This window comes from Bos indicus x Bos taurus, chromosome 20 (assembly GCF_003369695.1).
Source record: "Bos indicus x Bos taurus breed Angus x Brahman F1 hybrid chromosome 20, Bos_hybrid_MaternalHap_v2.0, whole genome shotgun sequence".
NCBI lineage: Eukaryota > Metazoa > Chordata > Mammalia > Artiodactyla > Bovidae > Bos > Bos indicus x Bos taurus.
In genome coordinates, this window is record NC_040095.1 from 10,082,869 (window position 1) to 10,105,990 (window position 23,122).

Sequence of the window (23,122 nt, forward strand, 5' to 3'; positions counted from 1 at the left end):
ATTCCAAAAGGACAAGCACTCACCGACCATGTTTAGGAATAAGAGTTAGTAACTTAAAATGACAGCAAGTTTTACTAGGAGTCACACTCCAATCAAGAAAGACATTTCTAAAATGTCAAAATGAAATAAATTCCAGTGAAATAATTTCAAAAGATCTTCACAAGAGGCAGTTATATCGAGGACAACATTTTGTTCAGAATTTAATTACACTCATTAGAAGTGGTCTATGCCACTTGTGAAAAAAAAAATCTTTGTAACACGTAACATCCAACAGTCCTTGGAGAATTAATGAAAACATCCCACATCCCTGTGGGGTGCCAAGGGTGGGGCACAGAGGGCGGATCAGCGCAGCTCTCCTCCCAGGACCTGTTGGCACTGAGCCTTCCTCCCCGGGATGAGGATGGAGCTGCCAAACCAGGCAGATCAGCATTTCTGGTGCACGAGCAAGCCTCTCCACCTTGAAGTCAGGGATGGAATTGATTGAAAAGGTCAAAGAAAAAAAATAAAAAAAGGTCAAGAGTGCTTTAAATCAATTCTCTCCTCTAAAAGAAAGTTGGGAAAAAACCTTTCTCTCCACACAAATCAGCTAGAATTAGAACAAAAGCCATGCCCCATTTTGCTCTTGGTTCCATCTGCATTGCAAGCTGCTCACACAACACAGGAGGAGAGAGACTGGCCCTGCATCCCTCTGGTGCAGCCACCTGATAGAAGTCGTCCACCTCTAAGGAGGAGAGAGACTGGCCTGCATCCCACTGGTGCAGCCACCTGATAGAAATCACCCACCTCTAAGGAGGAGAGAGACTGGCCCTGCACCCCACTGGTGCAGCCACCTGATAGAAGTCGTCCACCTCTAAGGAGGAGAGAGACTGGCCCTGCACCCCACTGGTGCAGCCACCTGATAGAAGTCGTCCACCTCTAAGGAGGAGAGAGACTGGCCCTGCATCCCACTGGTGCAGCCGTCTGATAGAAGTCACCCACCTCTAAGGAGGAGAGTAAAGTTCACATGCCAGGCAAAACCTGGCCCCATTCGTTCCTCACCACTGCCGAGTAAGATGCAACTATCTTCACAGTCAGATGGGGAAACTCAGTCTCCAAGGTTCAGTTAACTTGCTCCAGGTCACACAGAAGGTGACAGGGTAGAAGGGGGATGTAAATGCAGCCCACCTGCCTCCCGAGCTCAGAGACTTCTGCCGTAACAAATGACACCTCAGTAATTTAAATATGGCATGAAGTACCCATCTCCTCTGGGCACAGACTATTCCCTGTAAGAAAAGGAACCATCCCCACAGCCTTACCTCCTCGCCACACCCGAATGAGATACAATGTGAATTCATTTTGAAGAGTCTTATTTGCCTACCAGACTATGGTTCTGAGAGCAGCTTTGGACACAAAATTACTATGAATGTGTGCTCCAGTCATCTCACCTTTGTTTACGTCAGTGTAGGAACACCACCCTCAAAAACGGAAACGGGGGGGGGGGGGGGGGGGGGGGGTGCTTTTCCTGCTTGGTAATTACAGTGAGAAATAACCCTGATGTCAGGGGGAGGAGCGCCTTCAAGTCCAGTCTTACAACCTGAGGTTTTGTACTCCAGTTTTACAATGTGAGGTCCACCTTCCTGGCCCTGTGCCCTGGCGCTACAGGTTTTCAAAACATGAAGTGGTCCAACTCGTTTTTCCTGTTTTCTGATACTTTACATTCACAGATGCTCCCCCAACAAGAGCGACTGGAAAGCCTCTGACTCTGGAAAGTTCCCTCAGACTTTTCTCCACCCTGGGTGGCTTGAAGGCAAACGCTCCCAAATACACTAATCCCACAAAGGAAGAGATCATGGACCAGGCTTGAGAGTCTGATTGATTTACGTTGATCAGTTGGCCCTGGGGATTTAGCAAACACAACGCTCCCCATCCAAACGCAGGCTGCCCATAGGTGACATACACCAGCAAAGGGGAATTCTGAAGCTCTGAAAGAGTCAGTGAATTGCTAGAGCTTTGGAAGGGGTGAGGTGGAGCAGCTTACCCTCAGTAAGTGATCCCATTCAAGGTCCCTGGCTCTAGAAAGGGAGACCGTGGAGCAGACTGCATTTTATACTCATGCGTCTTGTGCCGGCCCCCCCCAGCAGCTGTGTCACAGGCATTTACACCTTACTCTGAGCCGATGCCAGTCACCACCTGGCCTTCCAAATCCCCTTCGGTTTACGACAGCACTCCCTACAACCTCAGCATGTTCTAAGTTTGCCCTGCCTGGAAAAACCCACGTGCATATCTTAACTCAAAACCCCCTGGGCTGGCAGGGCTAGGGCTGCAGTCTGGCTCCACGGAACCGTGTGGAGTATTCTCACAGTGTGGTCCCCAGACCAGCAGCATCAACGTCACCTAGGAACTCAGAGATGCAAGTTTTCAGGCCCCATTTCAGATCTGCTGCAGGAGAAACAGGGGCTGGGGGGAGGTCTGAGAACCACTGACGGAGGGGGGAGGTTTTCCTCTACGTCACAGACAATTGCCCTGTTTAGACCATTATATCTATATTTAGGATTGACTCAATTATTGAGTGCTGGATTTCCCTGGTGGCTCAGACAGTAAAGCACCTGCCTACAATGTGGGAGACCCAGATTTGATCCCTGGGTCGGGAAGATCCTCTGGAGAAGGAAATGGCAACCCACTCCAGTACTCTTGCTTGGAAAATCCTGTGGACAGAGGAGCCTGGTAGGCTACAGTCCATGAGGTTGCAAAGAGTCGGACATGACTGAGGGGCTAAACTATATGTAACCATATTGAGTGCTGAAATCTAGGACTCCCTGCGTTCAGAGCCCCAGAGACACTCGGCAGCTCCAGTACTGCTCACCTTCCATCACAACAGTCTACAGCAGCTCCCCAGGATGCCCTGGACAGACAGGGCCTCTGTCCTCCACGCTGCTGGGTTCTGAAGGTCAGTCCCGAGGTAGGACACTTGCACTCTCGTTCCATTTCACCCCACCCAAAGCCACAGATAACAGCAAAACCTTTGCCGGGGGAGAGCCCGGTATACCAACTGTCGGCAGCCCACAGGGCTGCTTTCACGTTAAAGAGCGCTTGGACTTACTGGCTGAAAATAAAAGTTATTCGAGTTGCTTCAGCTGTCTAACTCTGACTGCCGCCACCGCCCCGTCCTAGTCACCTGCTCCGCCTGGGTGGAAGGAGATGAGATGCAGAGCCTGCCTACACCTTTCAGAGAAACATCTGTTCTTATCTTATAGCAACCTTTCAAGTAAGAGGAAGAACAACAGTTTAACAACTGCAACCATGAAATGTATTTATATTTTGGGTATTCTTACCCAAACTCCTTTATTCCATGCCATCACTGCAAATACTAACACAATTATTCCTCTAGCTAAAATTGATTGGGAATTAATAAATTATATGTTGGCCCTGACCTAAGCCCTTTCATTGTTTCAGGATCAGCATATTCTGTGGATGGAACTTCTATTTTCCCGATGTACACAGAAGAACCTACTAAATGAACAGGCAAAGTGATTATCTTCATCGGAGTCCAAAGAAACCAAAAACTAGCCAAGGCTGACCACAAAGGACAGTGTTCAGGACCCTGCCTCTTCTCTACACCCAGCCAGACCCTCCCCACTAGCTCCTACCTTAACAGGTAAGTGCTGGGAACAACATTATAACAGTCCTGCATCACAATGTCAAAGCCTTAGAAACTTCTAGAAATAAGGCTAACTATCACACTTGTTAACTTTTAGATCTAAGCATTTCCTACTTAAAAATAGGCTCGTGTTTAACAACCTTCATTTACTACTTGCTAACAATGGAGAAACAGTTTATGGGATGTTCTCTCCAAACATAGTCTGTGCTTGCTTCTGACATAAATCATGTGGCATAATAAGAAAATGTGCAACTTAGGAGACAGGCAGAAAACACTCCCTGAAAACTGGCATACTGATTTGTGGTAGAGAAAAGCACTTTACACACATACTACCTCATTTTAATGTTCGTGCTATTTACTGAACTATTTCCCCCAATTCTACTGGCAAAGAAAACAGAGGCTTGGAGATCTGAGAGGCAAACACGCCAAAAAACACAAGTTATAAAGGCAAACGTAAGATGTATCCTGCTGCTAAGTATGTCAGGCTTGAGACAAATTAGTGAAGCCCTCTGCAAACCTCAGTGTCCCCTCGTGTAAGAAGAGTATCCACACTGTGAAGACTGCACTTAGGATTATAAGAATAATGTACAGAGTGGCTACACCTATAATGGCTATTTAGGAAATGGTGGTTCCTACCTTGCTTTTACTGTGACTTTAAAAAAAAAAATTTTTGGCTGCACCATGCAACATGCTTGGGATCTCAGCTTCCCAACCAGTGACTGAACCCATGCCCCCTGCAGCGGGAGCTCATAGTCCTAGCCACTGGATCTCCAGGGCAGTAGCTACTGTGACTTTTTAAAAAACTTTCTTGCCAAAATGAAGACCAAGGAGCTCACCTCCCAAATCAGCCTGATGTACTGCACTGAAGAGTACTGAGAAAGCAGAGTCTAAACCTCTGGCCCCCATGCATTAAGTCACCACCAAGTCTCCATTTACTACTGTGTCCACCTCACAGGTCTTCAGCTTCCTTCGTGTAAGTTCACTGAGACAGACTGGATGACCTAAGGTCCCATGCTGCTCTTAGATTCTGCTCTCTTTTACTTTACCAAAGCGAAACCAAAAGTTATTCATAGGAGCATCTGAAAATGAAGTGCTTAACTTCTAGTAACTATTTCTCCAGAATACCGCAGGTATCAACTATCAACTAAAACTAATTTCAAGTACACACATCTTACAATCAGTTCTTTAATATTTTCTGTAGGTGTGTGCTTTTCCAAAGCCAGATCCCAAGTTCTAAGAATTTACAGAAAATGAAGATGTATGTACTGATATTTATATTTATGACCTTCTGAAAATGCAGGTGGGGGAAGAGATTTGAACAGAAAGATTAACATGTACCACTCATATTCATGGGTGTAAGGGTATCAGCCAGATGCCGCAAGCCAGATGATGTGCGAAGGGCCCTGTCCTGGGCACAGTGCTTAGTGTGAGAATGGCCACCTGACCCAGGCCTAATCATTCATCTGCGCCTCCTCTCCTGGTCAGTCTTAGGTGAAGCACTACTCAAGAGTTCTCAGTAGCTGCTTTCTGCTCGCCTTCTACGTGAGAAAATGAAGCCTACCGGGCAGGAGGGAATCGAGATGAGAAAGCAGATCCCAACGGCCCTGAAGTCCTGACTCTAGCTGTTCCTGATACACAGCCGTGTCCTTGCCTCTGTGACTAAGTTGTTTCAACTCTTTCTAGGTTTCATAAATTACCATCTGAAATGTTGCAGATAAATTCCTTTTTACCTCTTCTAATTTAAGCTCTGTTTTTGTCAACTATAACTGGTACTCATGCAAAATTCTTTTCTGCACAATCAGCTGTTTTCCTTTCACTCTCCCTGTAAGGCAGACAGCCATATTTTACTGGTCGTCTTCATTCTCCCACAGGCATCTCACATTCGTCTTGAGAGGCAGACCAAATAACAGCCAATTTCATAAATAAGAAAACTGAGGATCAGAAGGGTTAATCTGTTTACCAAAGAGTGCTGGAATCAGGACTCAAACCCAGAGCTTTAGGGTCCACCACTGTCTGTCTGCCAGGAATCGTCTCCAAACGAGGCTTCCCTGACATACACATAGGTTAAAAAGAACAGAACTGATCTTAAGAGTCACAGCGAAAGCAGGGAAGCTGGAATTCAAACCCTGGTATTCTACCTGCCTGACACACTGCTTCTAAGTAAAGAAGAACACACACAGCAAGAGTGGAGGAAAGGGGAAGACTACCAGTCCTCCAGGGCTGTTCACCTGAGACTGAACAAGAGGTGTCCTCTAAAGCAGGGCTACCCTGCAGAGCTGGTAAGTGTACCCAGGACACCGGCAAGGAAGTCTGCTCAGTGTGAGAACATCTGAGGATCTACTCTGATCACAGTGGAACCACGAGTTCCACTTCTAGCACCGAGAAGCACTTCAGCCATGCGATCAAGACAACAGAAACGGAAAGGAACACACAGTGGTCTTTTCTAATGAAAGCAGGGGAGGCCTGCCAGGACAGGTCACCTCTGAGAGCAGGCAGAAGCAGGTGGGGGGGAGAGTGAAAAACACGGGCTAATGTAACTGAGACCTAGTAATGCAGGATGTATGGCAGGACGATGGGTGTTCATGATGAAACAAATCAACAAACACAACAAGAGGGTTATGAATGGACCAAAGACGACCAGGTCATGAACAAAGAATGGGGAAAAACCAATTTCCGTGCACTCGAGTCCAATTAGAGAGAGAGAATATATAATCATTAAGGCTTTCCCTAAGAGCACTTTGGCATCGAAATGCTCAACTGGGGCTCCGACCCTGGTTTTGTCACTTTATGTGAGCCCAGGCACATAGTGGGGGAAGGGGAAGGTGGGATGAACGGAGAGACTGACAGTGAAACATCTGGGTGGCCCGTGGGAATTTGCTGCATGACTCAGGGAGCCCACAGACACACACTGCTCTGTGACTACCTAGACGGGTGGGATCGGGTGGGAAGTGGGAGGGAGGTTCCGGAGGGAGGAGATATGTGTGTGCCTATGGCTGACTCATGTTGATGTGTGGCAGAAGCCAGCACAATACTGTAGAACAGTTGTCCTCCAGTTCAAAATAAATTAAAAAAAAAAAAAAGCTTTCTGTTTATATAATAGCAAAGTTACCCTCAACATCAATTTTCTCCATTTTCAAAAAACGTTACACATACTTACTGTAAGAAAATGACTTTATTATTACATAACTATTCTGGTCAAAAATTGGAAAAAACCTAATACACAACAATACAGATTGGTCAAATACATCTCTCCAGTGGAATGTTACTAGAAAAGGTGTGTAGAACCAGAATTTCACACATTGCCGATAGCTGTATAAATTGGTACATCTCCTTTGAAGGGCAATTTCTCACTGTCTATCAAAATTACAGACGTGTGTGTATATATACCCCTTAACTCAGTAATACTATAGGAAAGTCAGCCTACAGAAGTATATACATGGACAAACATGTTTACAAGGCATACCAAGCTTTCTTTTTTTTTTTTAAATCCTATTACTGTCTGTAACATTAAACAACAAATGCACCCACCAATGAGAATGATTACATAAACCATGGTACATCCATACCACAAAGAGGCTATCGAGTGGTGAGGAAAGATCACCAAGATGCACTGCAGGACTTTCCTAATGGTTCAGGGGTTAAGAATCCGCCTGCCAGTGCAGGGGACACGGGTCTGATCCTTGATCCGGGAAGATGCCACATGCTGTGAGGCAACGAAGCCCACCTGCCACAGCTACTGAGCCTGCCTGCTGCAAGCAGAGAAAGCCCGAGAGCAGCAACAAAGACCCAGCTCAGCCGAAAAGAAATGAATAAATAAATAAAATGACTTCACAAAAAAAGACCCTGTCGGGAATTCCCTGGTGGTCCAGTGGTTAAGAATCTGCCATACAATACAGGGGACTCGGGTTTGATCCCTAGTCAGAGAACTAAGGTCCCACACGCTGCAGAGCAAATAAGCCCACACACCACAACTGGAGAGTCCACGTGGCACAATGAAGACCCAACACAGCTGAATAAATATTTTATTTTTTAAAAAAAGACACACTGTCAAGCAAAAGGGTGAGGTGCAGACAGAATGGTGTGATCAGTACGTTAACTTCTGCATAAAAAAGCAGGGAGTGTTTTGTTTTTTTTTTTTCAGGAAATAAAGCACTGAAAGGAATTATAAGACACCAAGAAGAGCACTTAGGAGTGTGGGAGAGGGTGTGAAAGATACCCGGAAATAGACAAATGGAAACATAAGGATGGGAGGCAGACTGCCCTGTTTTGTGGTTTTCTGTTTGTTTTTTTTTGAAAAATTATAATTTTGGCCATGGATTTTTTTTTTTAAAGGAGTAATTAGAAAGCTTTTATCTTGCCGAAACATACAAAAATAAAAAGTATCACACTGACCAATGCAACAAATAAATGAATCTCATAGCATTATGTTGAGTGGACACAAAAGCACACAGCACATAATTCCATTTATGTGAAGTTTAAGAATAGGCGAATCTAACTGATCTGAGAGAAATAAGAGGAGTCACCACCCCCTAGGGGGTACTGACCAAGAGGCATGAGAAAACCCTGGACACTGGAATGTACTGTATCTTGATTTAGCTGCTGATTGCAAATGGGCTTATATGTGTAAAACTTCACCAAGCCATATAATTAAATTTAGTGCACTTAATGTCCTTTATTCTGTGTGCATATGGATATACATGTTACACTTCAGTAAAAGTTTTTAACAGTATCAAAACACTTTGAGGAGGGGACTTCCCTGGCAGTACAGCGGTTAAGACTTCACCTTCCAATGCAAGGTGTGGGAGTTCAATCCCTGGTCAGGGAGCTAAGATCCACATCCCTCGAGGCCAAAAAATCAAAACTTAAAACAGAAGCAATACTGTAACAAAGTCAATAGAAGACTTTTAAACATGGTCTACATTAAAAAAAAAAAAAAAAAAAACTTAAAAAAAAATTTTTTGAGGAATATTTAATGATGTGATAAAAAAGCCTCTAAGAGCAAGTTAAAAAGGTAGAATTTGACACTGATAAGGACTATAATCATACTTCTGAATTAGAATAAGCAATAGGAGAGGAAAAGGAGTAAAGAAAATACACCAAAAAGGTAACTCTAGATGGCAGAATTTTCTTCATACTTCACAGTATCTGAAAAATTATTCACAGTTACCAATCAGATAAATAATCATATATATACTTTTTAATTCAGAAAAAGTAATAACCTGGGGTTTGAGGACATAATAGAAAAAAATTAGGATTTAGAAGTTTCACTAACAGAGCCTTTAAGTATTTAAAATACAACAATGTTGGTACAAACTTAACTGACTACAAAACATCCAGTGTGCAAACATGGCCTGTTTATTTTTACAAAGCACAAGATATCCAGAAAGGGGAGGGAAAAAAAACAGCCCTAAGATTCCTAAGAAGGCAGAGAAACTATTGTGGTGGAGATTGAGACACAGTAAATTAGAAAGTTGCAGGTTTTCTCACAGATAATACAAATGGGTTGAAACCTGCTTAAAAAACTCTGAAGGCTCAGCTTGTTGAGCTGATGCTTTGCTCTCTTAACCTAAAGATTTTAAAAATCTAAGAAAGGCAGTAAGATTTAATAATGAATTTCTAGACATACCCCAATGTGTAGAGAAGGAGTAAACAAATATTCAGCAGGTAACTGTTCCTTCAATAAGTTTAGAAAGATACCCACCCCTACCCCAAACAACCCATTATTACCATATTATATACATATATATGCTGTCTTGTGCTCAACCGTGTCTGACTCTTTGCGATCCAATGAACTATAGCCTGCCAGGCTCCTCTGTGCATGGGATTTCCCAGGGAAGAATACTGGAATGGGTTGCCTTTTCCAGCAGATCTTCCTGACTCAGGGATCAAACTCACGTCTCTTACAACTCCTGCATTGGTAGGTGGATTCTTTACCACTGTACCACCTGAGAAGCCCTTATATATGTCTCCAGTTCAGTTCAGCAGCTCAGTCGTGTCCGACTCCTTGTGACCCCATGAATTGCAGCACGCCAGGCCTCCCTGTCCATCACCAACTCCTGGAGTTCACCCAAACTCATGTCCATTGAGTTGGTGATGCCATCCAGCCATCTTATCCTCTGTCGTTCCCTTCTCCTCCTGCCCCCAATCCCTCCCAGCATCAGGGTCTTTTCCAATGAGTCAAGTGCTTTGCATGAGGTGGCCAAAGTACTGGAGTTTCAGCTTCAGCATCAGTCCTTCCAATGAACACCCAGGACTGATCTCCTCTAGGATGGACTGGTTGGATCTCCTTGCAGTCCAAAGGATTTTCAAGAGTCTTCTCCAACACCACAGTTCAAAAGCATCAATTCTTCAGCGCGCAGCTTTCTTCACAGTCCAACTCTCACATTCATACATGACCACTGGAAAAACCATAGCCTTGACTAGATGGACCTTTGTTGGCAAAGTAATGTCTCTGCTTTTGAATATGCTATCTAGGTTGGTCATAACTTTCCTTCCAAGGAGTAAGCGTCTTTTAATTTCATGGCTGCAGTCACCATCTGCAGTAATTTTGGAGCCTAGAAAAATAAAGTCTGACACTGTTTCCCCATCTATTTCCCATGAAGTGATGGGACCGGATGCCATGATCTTCGTTTTCTGAATGTTGAGCTTTAAACCAACTTTTTCACTCTCCTCTTTCACTTTCATCAAGAGGCTTTTGAGTTCCTCTTCACTTTCTGCCATAAGGGTGGTGTCATCTGCATATCTGAGGTTATTGATATTTCTCCCGGCAATCTTGATTCCAGCTTGCGCTTCTCCCAGCCCAGAGTTTCTCATGATGTACTCTGTATATAAGTTAAATAAGCAGGGTGACAATATACAGCCTTGACAGACTCCTTTTCCTATTTGGAACCAGTCTGTTGTTCCATGTCCAGTTCTAACTGTTGCGTCCTGACCTGCATATAGGTTTCTCAAGAGGCAGGTCAGGTGGTCTGGTATTCCCATCTCTTTCAGAATTTTCCACAGTTTATTGTGATCCACACAGTCAAAGGCTTTGGCGTAGTCAATAAAGCAGAAATAGATATTTTTCTGGAACTCTCTTGCTTTTTCCATGATCCAGCGGATGTTGGCAATTTGATCTCTCGTTCCTCTGCCTTTTCTAAAACCAGCTTGAACATCTGGAAGTTCACAGTTCACGTATTGCTGAAGCCTGGCTTGGAGAATTTTGAGCGCTACTTTGCTATATGTCTTACTTATATATATAGGTCTTACTTATCCATAATTAGAATTCAAATTTTAATTATCACGTAGTACAAGTTATTAATTTAGATTCTCTTCCATTATTTCAAGTGGAGGTTATTTTTATGATATTAATTTTTAATAACCAAAAAGAAAAAATACTAGTCCGCTCCACTGTCAGGCACTGTAGATGCAGCATCAAACGTTTCCACTTGGGCAGCTATGTTATCGGAGTGAAACCCACTGGAGCAGAATTATTGCGTAAGAGTGGAGAAAAGAGAGTAAGTGTCTGCATCTGGTTGTGGACATAAACTCAGGCAAAAATGAAAATGAGGGGCTGAGTTCAGCAAAGCACACCTGAGCAGGTGAGGGACAGAGAAAAATGGAAGGAAAAACACAATACCTGTAGCTTAAACCAAGGCCTTATTTCAAACAGCCTTTCTTAGATGCTTCAGTTGGGAAAACAAGGGAAAAGGAAAAGAGGAATTTAAGTGATTAAGTTTTGCATGAAACATTAGTGTGTTCAAAGTCTCACATCTGCTATTCAACAGATGATTATCTACCTTCATATGATGAAACATTTATTACTATAGACAAACTATGAAGTTCACCTGAAACAATCTATAGGCTAGCTATCAAATTTCTAGAGGTTCAGTGAGGAAGCATTATAAAAATAATGCCTTTTTAAAAATTAAAAGTCCCTTCACTTCGTCATCATCACCACCTCCCTAAGTTACTATCGCTATCTTCTGTCAAATTATCAAAAGCACCTAGAACTGATTAAACTTTCAGGACAGTAAAGTCAGATGAGAAGTCAAAGTTCCCTGGGACTGTAATATCTCTGGCCCTGGTCTCTCCTGAGTCAGTTTTTAGGCTCTCGAAACCTTAAGTAAACAAATCCAACAGCCAGTGAAAACTGACACACCCAGAAACTCTCAGCGAAACCCTGACTTCACAGTTCACAACAGACTGTCCTAGTCCCTCTATAGGTGGCTTTGCCTGGAGCTAAAGGTCAAAAGAAAACAATCGCCAACACCCTCACAAGTCATGGGGGGAAAAATGAGAAAAACAAGCAGCAGGCTTCCAGGAGAGGTCAGGAACACAGGCATCCACAGACCATACCTTCTGATTTTCCTGACTGCTTTGTCTTAGTACCTCCACTAGGAAAATTTCATCTACATTCCTAAATTTCTTCAAATATCAGGTACACAGTATGCAAGAGCTAGGAGCCTTCCAGATGATCAGTATCTCCACCCTAGACCTGACCAGCAGGATGCACCCTCAACCCACTCCGCTCTGCTCCCACTGGCCAAAACCAACCTATCCTGGAACCAGAATCCAGGAGTCTCAACTAACCTTCATGGCAAGAAACAAATCTGCTCAAAGAAACCAAGGAAGGCAGTTTCTGAGGCTGCTCTCTCAAGAACATCATAACACAGCATTTCCACGAAACAAAGCTTGGAACATCCCTAAAAACAGGTTAGTTAGCTATCAGTGTTACGACCAGGGGTCTTGGCCTCCTTAACTAAAAAAAAAAAAAAAAAGATCACAGACAAGAAATTCAGGCAAGGCTTTACTGGGGCCCCTGCTACAGTAGGGGGAGCAAAAACAAATAACTGGTTCCCCTGCTTGCCTGATTCTTGAGGGGGTGGTGGGCTTAGTCTTCAAATGGAGTGAGGGTAGGGTGTATCCCAGGGTCGAGTCAGAGGGGTTGCCGAGGTGGTTTGCCCACCGCTTAGGTGGTGCTGTGTGCAGGGGCCTGTGCAATACCAGGCTATTGCTCCTGACCCTCTGCTTTTGCTCCAGGCTCCTCAAAAATAGCAGTTGGGTTTTTTGGTTTCTTTGTGTCCATTGTCCAGAATCTGCCCCAACTGTGCATGCATGCAGTTATTTTTAGTCCCAGATAATTCCTATTTTGTTGCTCCAGGAGAGATGTGTCTAGGTGCAAGCACTGCAGCAAAGGGCCCTAAGTCCCAGTTTATCTCATCAGTAACATGCATTTGGGAGGTATTTTTGGTAAGAGAGACTTTCTACACTTTCACATCATTTAGGAAGCCATCTACTGGTAGCATTAACAGTATATGCCAAAAAAAAAAACCAGAACCTGCCGTAATCTCTGCCTTCACTAAAGTATTTCATATATCTATGTTAGTGCTTGTGAGTCACCAGGCTGTTCTCCATGTAAAAGGTTTAAAGATTTCCCACCTGCCACCACCCTAAAAACACCCTTGCGGATCTTGACCGAAGACCCTGCTTCCCTCCAAAACGATTAGCAAGAAAATAAAAGCGAAGGGGAGAGGAGTTGTTTTCGTTCTTCAAAGCCACGTACGTTTTTTGTCCCTCGTGATTCCTTAAAAGCCATTTCTGCTCAGGGCCTAGATCCACTTCTTAGAAACAGAAATCTGGCTTTTTACCTCGGAGTAAATCCATGTCCACTCACCCCACTTTATTAATGTTCAAAGTAAAACCTGAGGCCTCCACTTTTGCAATATACAAAGACAATAATTCTAAGAATAAAGTTTCACAAAGCACACTAGATCAAATTTAAAGGCAGATCTGGGGTGTTTATAGGGAAAAAAACACAAAACAAAGCAAAACTGGATGTTTACTGACTTTCATAAAACACTTACCCACTCTTCAACATTGGGAGGCTGCTCATCATAAATACGTTCCTTGTCCCACAGAATATTTGACTTGTCATAGCGGTTCATCTTTCTTCGAGTTTTCACAGCAAAGAAAATCATTAGAGCAAAAGCCACAATAACCATGAACCCCAGTACAATGGCAATGGCCTAAAAAGAGATTAAAGATATTGAGATATTTAGCTTTTAATTGTTTACTTTACTCCAATCCAACTCTACAAATACCTAAGGCCCTACTAACTAGCTTAACTGCTCTAAAACTGATACAAATGGTTACATTGTAAGACTGCAAAACCTAGCCCAAGCCACATGGGTTAAGGCTAGCAAAACGCACAAAGACACACATACACACAGAGACATACACACACCTCAACCATGAGTCAATCCTTGGAATAATGATCCCTGTTTTAGAATTATGGAAAACTAGTTCTAAAGTCTGAGAACTAGGGGCCATATTTTCATAGAGGATAACGGCCAATAAATTAACTCAATCCCTGGCATACTTCTAAAGGGTTTTGAAAAATGTTATTCACAGAAGTTGTTTCAAATATCCAATCATGCTTACATAGTCTTGTTCATAACACATGCTTGGCTCAACTTTTTACACTGAATGTAACCTTCAGTCCAAAGAGAATCTGCCTTACCATAAATAATGCAGACATAATCTAACCAAGCTATAAATTAAAGAAAATGGGCTGATAATTCATTTAGTCTGTTAGTTTTCTCTGTTTTGGGTGTCTTTTGTGTACTTACTAGAAGGACCTGTGACAAGGAAACCCTACCTCTGACAGTTCTAGTGTCTGACAGGTATGTTACATGGTATACTGGCCTGGAGGCACTTAGAGTTGAACAGGTACCAGAACTCTGGTCTGAATGTCTGCTAAGAGGAAGCTCTCTCTCTAGCTGGTCTAACAGTCATAACCTTTTTCAAAGAATAGAGGTTTCAGGTAGTCAGAGAACTAAGAAGGATGACAGTATGGTAAGACCCTCAGGCCTATTTACCAAATGTCAACAACAAATACTCTGAAACCTACATTTCAGTCTTCAAAATAATGGTAGCCATTGGAGAAGGTCTAGCCCCGAGAAGTGACTCATTCAGGTAAAGAACGAAAACTCCTGGGTCAGTGTAAGGAGAAAACAAAGCAAAAAAGGTTAGTAACTTAGAAACACTTTAATTAGAATGACGCATGGTTATAGAAGGCAGGCTTTACAACCGCACCTGTACATTTGAATCACCTAACAGCTTTTTGAAATACTGACTTAAACAACGAAAGTTAGCAAACAGTTTTAAAAGAAAGTAAAGAAGACCCAAGTAAATGGAAAGACACCCTATGTTCACGAAGCAGGAGACATTATAAAGATGACAATTCTTCTCCCAGCTAAGATTTTGAAGAATTGCGTTGATCTACAAATTCAAAGCAATCTTTCCAAATCCTAGCTGGCTTTTTTTTGCAGAAATGGGCAGGGTGATCCTAAAACACATATGAAAATACAAGAGACCTAGAATCTAAACCACAAAATCATGAAAAATAAGGACAAATTTGGAGGACCACCACTTCAAAATTGATGACAAAGCTGTAGCAATCAAGGAGTGTGGTACTGACTTAAGAACAGAAACACAGGTTAATGGAAACAAGTTGAGAGTCTAGAAATAAATCATCACATTTATGGTCAATTCATTTTTGACAAAGGCATGAAAATAACTCAATGGAGAGTTATTTCAATAAATAATACTAAGACAACTGGATATCCACATGCAAGAAATGCTGGACCCCTCCCTTACGATGTGACCCACGTTAACTCAAATTATAAAACTCTTGGAAGAAAACATCACAGTAAATCTTTATGACCTTGAATTAGGCAAAGTGTTTTTAGACACCAAAAGCACAAGCAACAAAGAAAAATCAGATCTCATCGAAATGAAAAACTTTTGTGCAAAGAGCATCATCTAGATGTAAAATGGAGAGAAAAACTTATAAGGGACTTGTAGCCAAATAAAATTTCTCACAACTCAATAATGAAAATCCAAATACCCCCACTAAAAAACAAAGATTCTGAATTACCATTTCTCCAAAGAAGATATACTAATGGCCAATAAGCCCAAGAAAATATCATTAGCTATCAAGGAAATGCAAATCAAAACCAGTATCACTTCACACTCATTGGCATCAGTTCAGCTCAGCTGCTCAGTCGTTTCTCTTTGTAACCCCATGGACTGCAGCACGCCAGGCTTCCCTGTCCATCACCAACTCCCAGCTCAAACTCATGTCCATCAAGTTGGTGATGCCATCCAACCATCTCATCCTCTGTTGGCCCCTTCTCCTCCTGCCTTCAATCTTTCTCAGCATCAGGGTCTCTTCCAATGAGTTAGTTCTTCGCATCAGTGCCCAAAGGACTAACTCATTGGAAAAGACCCTGATGCTGGGAGGGTTAGCATGGTTAGAATCAAACAGAAAAACAATGCTGCTGAGGCTGTGGAGAAATTGGAATCTTCGTACATTTCTGGTAAATGTGTAATCATGCAACCTCTTTGGAGAAGAATGTGATAGTTTCTCTCAAGTTTAAATGAAGAGTTTCCATAAGACCCATCAATTCTGCCCCTAAGTATATACTAAACTCAAGTCACATAAAAACAGGTTTCACACAAAAGTTCAGAGCATTATTCATAACAGCCGAAATACAGCCAAATGCCTATCAGCCAACAATAAAGAAAATGTGGTATATGCACACAATGGAATAGCATTCAGCAATAAAAAGGAATGAAGCACTGGTATATACTATATATGGATGAACATTAGAACATTATTGCTGAGTGAAAGAAGCCAGTCATAAAGAAAACACATACTGTACGATTCTGCTTATATGAAATATCCAGAAGAGGCAAATCTCTAGAAAAGGACTAGTGGTTTCTGGATCTGGGGACGGTTAGGGAAATGAGGAGTGCCTGCTCATGAGGATGGGGTCTCTTTCTAGGGCCGGGAAAGTGTTCGAAGATGAACTGTGGTGACAGTTGCACAACTCTGTGAATATACTAGAAACAAGTGAACTGTACTTTAAGTGGAAGAATTAGATGGTATGTGAATTATACCTTAAAGGACACACAGCCCTTCTCTCAGATTCTGATTTAAACAGCAGTGGGGCCATGGCATCACTACTTTTTTAAACATTCCCAAGTGAATCTATTAAGCATCCCAAGATGAGAACCTCTGACCCAAGGAAAGAGGGGAGGAAAAAAACAAAACTACTCCTACCTCCTGGGGATCCACCACACAGTAGTGATATAAATATTGATCCACGTAGAGTCCAGTAGCTGCAGGTGTATAAAACTGGTTGCAGAGGGCATATATCTGTGAACTGTAGAGAGACCCAGAGGCCTGGGCAGTTGGATTGACTCCCATTATATAGACAATTGTGGCAATAAACATCATAATGCCCAGGACGGCAGTCACTATTATCACAGTCAAATAATACCTTCTTGTTCTAGATATGCCTGACCTTACAACGCTGGTAACAAATATCACCAATGCAGCAATGAAACAAAAGGCAGCCATGGCCAGCAGGAATCCCTTTGCCGCTCTGGGATCTGTATAGCCTGTTCCATAGCCATAACCGTAGCCATAGCCGTAGCCATAGCCACTTCCGTAGCTACCAAAGGCACTTCCTGCATAAGGGTAGTTAACACCAGCTCCCATTAAGGTTCCATAGCCTCTGTCCCAGGCAAGAGTGGAGGCAACACAGGCGAAAATGGCGATGCACATCACGATAACAAGCATAGACAGGATCCGAATTACTCCGGGAGGAGAGGTCCATTTGTAGAAGTGGAGAATTTCATCTTCCGGGTAGAAGGAATATGCTGGCTGAGAGAGCATTGGTCGAACGTGCATCTCTCCACTATATATGTCATTGCTTGGTGTGTAGTGATTAGGTTTGCTGAAATGCACACAAAAACAATTTTAAGTTAGCACTTTTTAGCGGTAAGCAGAAAGAACATATAAAAGTACCTGGAATAATTTAAACAAACCGTTGGCAAAGGAAACTATTATTTGTACTGCCCCACTGCAGTGGGGCAATTTGTGTCTCCCCGCCCTTCCCAAATCAAGTATCAAAATCCTAACACTCAATGTAATGGTATTAGAAGGTGGGGTCTTTGGGAAGTAATTAGGTCATGAGGGTGGAGCTCTCATGAATGGGATTAGTGCCCTTATAAAAAGGGCCCTAGAGAGCCTGCTCACCCCTTCTACAATGTGAGGATTCAAGAAGTTGGCAGTCTGCAATCTGGAAGAGGGCCTCCACCAGCACCTGCCTTTGGACTTCCAGCCGCTGAACTGTGAGAATAAATTTCTGATGCCACCCAGTCTATGATACTCTACTACAGATATCCCCAGCAGACTCAGACACCCACTGAACAGTAAAGGTATCTGTGCAGACACATCAGCATCACCTGGAGGGTTTGCTGGCCCTCATCCCCAGAATTGCTTAGTCTGCAGGTCTGGAGTAGAAGTTTCCAGATGCTGCTGATGCTACATTGTGAATGACTGCTTAGTTTCTATGGAGCAGAGGTTCTCAAGTTCTACACTTGAGAATCACCCAGGGAATGTGTAAAATCCCCAGAAATAGCACTCCAGACCAGTTAAATCATAATCGCTGGGGATGGGACCTAGGCAGTTGAGAACAATGGCATCAATCCTTTCCCTTTGTGGATGGAGACCAGTTCCTTTAGACGTGACACCTGCACTGGCCCACACTGGTCAGTTTCTGGCTGCCTAGCTCTCTTCCTTAAGAAAGCATATTTATTCCCTTATTCATTTTAGCAGCTATTTACTGGAGCCGCCAGGCCGACACATCTTGGGCTCTGTGCCAGGCACTGCAAACAAAACAACAGACAGGAAAGCCTCAGTCCAGGCCCCTCACAGAGTGCTCCTCACCGAGTTTAATGTCTTACCGCCCTGCCCCTCATTGGCAGGGCAGTAAGACATTAAACAAATTACTACGTGAGCTGCTGCCAGTTAAGGCAAGACCTACAAAGTAGATGAAACGTTAATGAGGGCTCATTAAGATGATGGCTAATGAGATCTTGAATCTTTTTTTATGAAAATACCCTGCGAACTCCAGTAATTTAACCATAAACACACAGCAGCCTGTAACAGACACACTAACGTGTGGACAACTGAATCTAAAAACTGTGGGCCCTGGGGAGATAAATTCAATTCCTAAAATGACTAAAGCCCCTTTTGTTTTTGCCCTTATTTCCACAAACCATCTTCCACATGCCAAAGGAGATAGCTTCCTACTGGAGGCTTCTCACCATGAGAATTAGATGAATTACTTGAGTATATGAGAATGAAAAGGAAATGGAGAAACTGGAGAACACTGAAAATGTGAAGAAAATTCTGTACCACATTCTACTTGGGTATTCGGGTTGTGTCCATTTAGGGCTGTCACGAACAGCATAGCTCTAACACAATCTCCTACTTAAATCCTGGTACACAAAGCCACTTTTTTTAGGGTATATACCCAGGAGCAGAATTTCTGGATCAAACTTTTAAAATTTTCAGCTCTACTAGACAATGTCAAACTGTTTTCCAAAAATGATTGTATCACTTATAATTCCATTAACTGTGTAATGTTCACAGAAACATTGCTTATGATAATCTCAAATTGGAAACAGTCTGAACATCTACCCAGAGTGCCATGGAGGACTGTGGTAGAGCCTCACGATAGGATGCTACAGAGCTGTGCTAATATGGCAGCCACTAGCCCAACAGACAGATGGGACACTTGAAATATGGCTGGTCCAGACTGAGACGTGCTGTGAAGGGCAAAACACACAGTGCTCGTCCTGTGAAGAATCTGACATCGGGAAGAGAAAACCCCAGTATCGACTACATACTTCAGGTGACGTGTCAGTAGAGGTTCATCAGCTGGAACAAACACACCGCTCTGGTGGGAAATATTAATAGTGGGGGAGGCTGTGCATGTGTAGGGGCAGGGAAATCTCTATGTCTTCCTCTCAGTTTTGCTGTGAACCCAGAACTGCTCCAAAAAATAAAGATTATGAGGACATGGAAAACATACCAAGTGAAAGAATTCAGTCACAAAAGACCAAACATTGTAAGATTCCGTTTATATGACATGTCCAGAATGGACACATCCAGAAACAAAGTGGGCTTGGTGGTTGCCTAGTCCTGGGGGGAACCAGAGAGTGCTACTGGACAGAGGGGTTTCTTTGGGAAGGGGATGATGAAAATGTGCTAAAACCAACTGTGGTGAAGGGATACACTAAAACCAATGGACCGCCCGTTCTAAATGGGTGAACCGTACAGTGGGTGAATTCTCTCTCAATAAACATGCTATTTGAAAACCTGACTACTGCCAACAGTCATCTAAACAAGGCACTGAGGACGTCCCTGGTGGCTCAGTGGTGCAGAATCCACCTGCCAATGCAGGAGCCATGGGTAAAAATCCCTGATCTGGGAGGATCACACATGGCAGGCGGCAACTAAGCCTACGCACCACGACTGCTGTGCCGGCGCTCTAGAGCCCGGAGCCCCAGCTCCTGAGCCCACGTGCCTCAACTACTGAAACCCGCACACCCTAGAGCCCGCGCCCCGCAACAAGAGGAACCCCCACAATGAGAAGCCTGCTCGCCACCGGCAGAGAGCAGCCCCTGCTTGCTGCAACCAGAGAAAAGCCCTCTCAGCAGTGAAGACCCAGCACAGACAAAAACAAACAAACAAGGCATTACTATGGAAGCTTCATACCATTTTTTAAAAACAAATATACACACAAATATAAGCTCAGAATATATTGTAGCAACAATGAAAAAACAAGTGACAATGGCTCCCACTGCAGAAAAAAACTGTCATCTTGGAAGTTGAAGGTAAGAGGGGAGCTCACTCTTCACTGAATACCCTTTGGTTCAATTTGATTTTACAAATCCACGTCATTTTACTTTTAAAGCAAACACGTAACAGATGAAAGTTTCAACTACACACTTTTTTTAAACATGTAATAGACTTTTAAAAAAGAAAAAGGAGGAACTCCCTGGCTGTTCAGCAGTTAGGACTGTGCTCTCACTTCCTGCCAAGGGCCCGAGTTCAATTCCTGGTTGGGAAACTATTAATAAAATCTCACAAGCAAGGCCTTAAAAAAAAAAAAAAAAGAAAGAATTACATATTTACTTACAATTCATCAGGTCTATAAGGAGGTGGACTTTCAAAAGGCCTGGATGACATGGCTGGTGTCAGTGGTCACTTGATCTTCAGGATGAGCACTGCCGGAGCCTCCTGAGATCAGCCAATCTAAGCAACACAAGTAGGGTAATGACATTACTACTGAGCTCGGTTTCCTTGCATCACTAAGAAAACGAATAACAGCAATCTCAAATGATGTCTCACTCCATGGTTATTTCTCTTGTCCTTCCCACTGTCATTTTTGCACATTAGACCATGAATTCTTTGAGCATAAGAAATCACTAGGGTAGGAATCATTCGGGCTTCCCTGGTGGCTCAGTGGTAAAGAATCCACCTGCCAACGCAAGAGACACAGGTTTGATCCCCGGGTCAGGAAGATTCCCTAGACAAGGACATGGCAGCCCACTCCAGCATTCTTACCTGGGAAATTCCATGGACAGAGGAGCCTGGTAGACTACAGTCCATGGGGTCACAAAGAGTCAGACACAACTTAGCAACTGAACAACATCCTCAAGGAATCATCTGGCCTGGTAGTCCTCAGAGCACCTAACGTTATGCTCTGCACATCACTGGCATACGAATATAGCTTAAACTTGAAATTATAAGTTCCAGCAATGAAAATTTCACAAAGCTGTTGATAGTAATAGGTAAAAATGGTGTTTTAAAAAAACAGTCATTGAAGAACACAAAGATGTATAAACATAAATTTCTTAAAAGACATTTATTCTATCTCATTACTTTTCAAAGTTCATAGAAAATGAGAATGCATATGAAAATGCAAATACAGTTGTGTCTAGCATATTCTAGCCCTTCAATGTTAACTAAAGCATAGTCTGGTTTAAAAGTATGCTTCTTCTGTCATTTAAAAGGGTTACAAAAGCATCTAAGAATCTAGGATTGTGGACATTTTCTGCTTATCTCCTTTTCCTAGTCTTCAAAATGGAATATAATTTTCAAAAAAGAAAAAACATCAAACATACACTGTATGAGAGTCCTGTTCACTAAGAGAAAAGCAGAATAATTTTGTTCTAAAAATCCCTCAAAGCAAAAATTCCTGAACAACTGAGAGGCAATTTCACCTAATCAACAAGGATTTATTAAGTACCTACACAGCACCACAGGCGCGTGGAAGTTAAGTATGAGACCAAGTTCTCCTGAAGGTAACGCACCAAGAAAACAGCAACTGCAACAGGCGTTATTTAGGACTATGTGACTAAGAGCAGTTTGGAGATAACAGGGAAGACTTAGCAAGAAAGAATCAGAGGCCTGGGGGTAGACGGGAGGAAGGGCATGAACAAGATCTATAACCTGAGTAAAGTCTTTAATATTTTTTCTTTTTCAAACAAAAGGGTTGTGTAATCATATGTTACACTGTTAAGAATAGTAAATCAATTCAAACTCTTTAAACTTTGCTCTTTAAAATCAACAGCAAGTATCCTCCACACCCTTAAGAACAGTCAATCACAAATTTCTCAATAAAATATTGCCCAAATGTATTTCGGTAAAACCTCAAAGAAGAAGTATATTAAATGTTAGTAACACCAACATGATTAGCATAATTTTCCAAACACAGTGAGAGAAGACAACTTCTTCACATTCTTTTATTTCTAAAAACTGCTTTATTGAAGTATAACATAAAGAAAAATACACAAATCATAAGTGTATATGGCTCTGTAACTAGCACCCAAACACACACACACAGACAAGCAATTTACCCAAAAAGTTACAGTGCTATGAAAAAGTCCAGATTTACTGTCTTCCTAATTGATGCTTAGAAAAAGAACTAAGGAAAACTGAATTTAAATACTATTAAATATGGCACCCTATTTCTGAAGCTGAACATCAAACTAACACACTGACCTTAGAGGAATCTTACCTCTTCTATAGCTAGGTACCCCTCATTCAAGATTATGCCAAAAATTCCAGGCTCAATGGTAGCTTCTGAAAATTCTAAATTCAGACTCAGGCTACAGTTTTAAGCTTCACCAAAAATCCAGACAATTTTGCTTTCCAAACCATTGCCTGGATTTAGAGCTTAGCTGTCATGTCTCCCCTAAGAACGAAGATTTCAAATTGTGAAGTGAATACTTTCAGAAAGTTCATTAAGAACAAGTCATGGCACATTAACTTCATTTTCTTTTTTGAGAAGGTTACCAGACTGGCAGATGAGGGGAATGCAGAGAGAATCCTGAGACTCTTGGACACATCCACTGGTACAGAGGGTAGGTGGGCAGATTTCTACTGGGCTGAATAATGGAGCCTAATTAGGATGAATGAATGCACCACTTCTGTCCACCTGGAGGGAGGTCTCTAGTCATGACCGCAGACAACATGGACAAGTGTATCCAAATTTGCAGTTGACAAGACACTGGAAAGGATAAGTAACTCATTGGCTACAAGTACATCAACATTGATCAAGGTCTCAGCAAGGCTGG

General features: G+C 42.6%; 1 protein-coding gene across 3 annotated transcripts in view; it reads right to left on the reverse strand.

Annotated features, from left to right (window-relative positions):
- OCLN (occludin) overlaps positions 1 to 23,122 on the reverse strand; it is a 48,180-nt gene that overhangs the window by 19,957 nt on the left and 5,101 nt on the right. For all 3 annotated transcript variants that reach the window (XM_027520115.1, XM_027520114.1, XM_027520117.1), the window contains exons 2-4: positions 20,680 to 20,795; positions 16,746 to 17,424; positions 13,483 to 13,644 (exon numbers count right to left, since the gene is read on the reverse strand). In XM_027520115.1, the coding sequence (XP_027375916.1) occupies positions 13,483 to 13,644; positions 16,746 to 17,424; positions 20,680 to 20,729 (891 nt within the window). In that variant the 5' untranslated portion in view covers positions 20,730 to 20,795. The remainder of the gene's footprint in view (positions 1 to 13,482; positions 13,645 to 16,745; positions 17,425 to 20,679; positions 20,796 to 23,122) is intronic.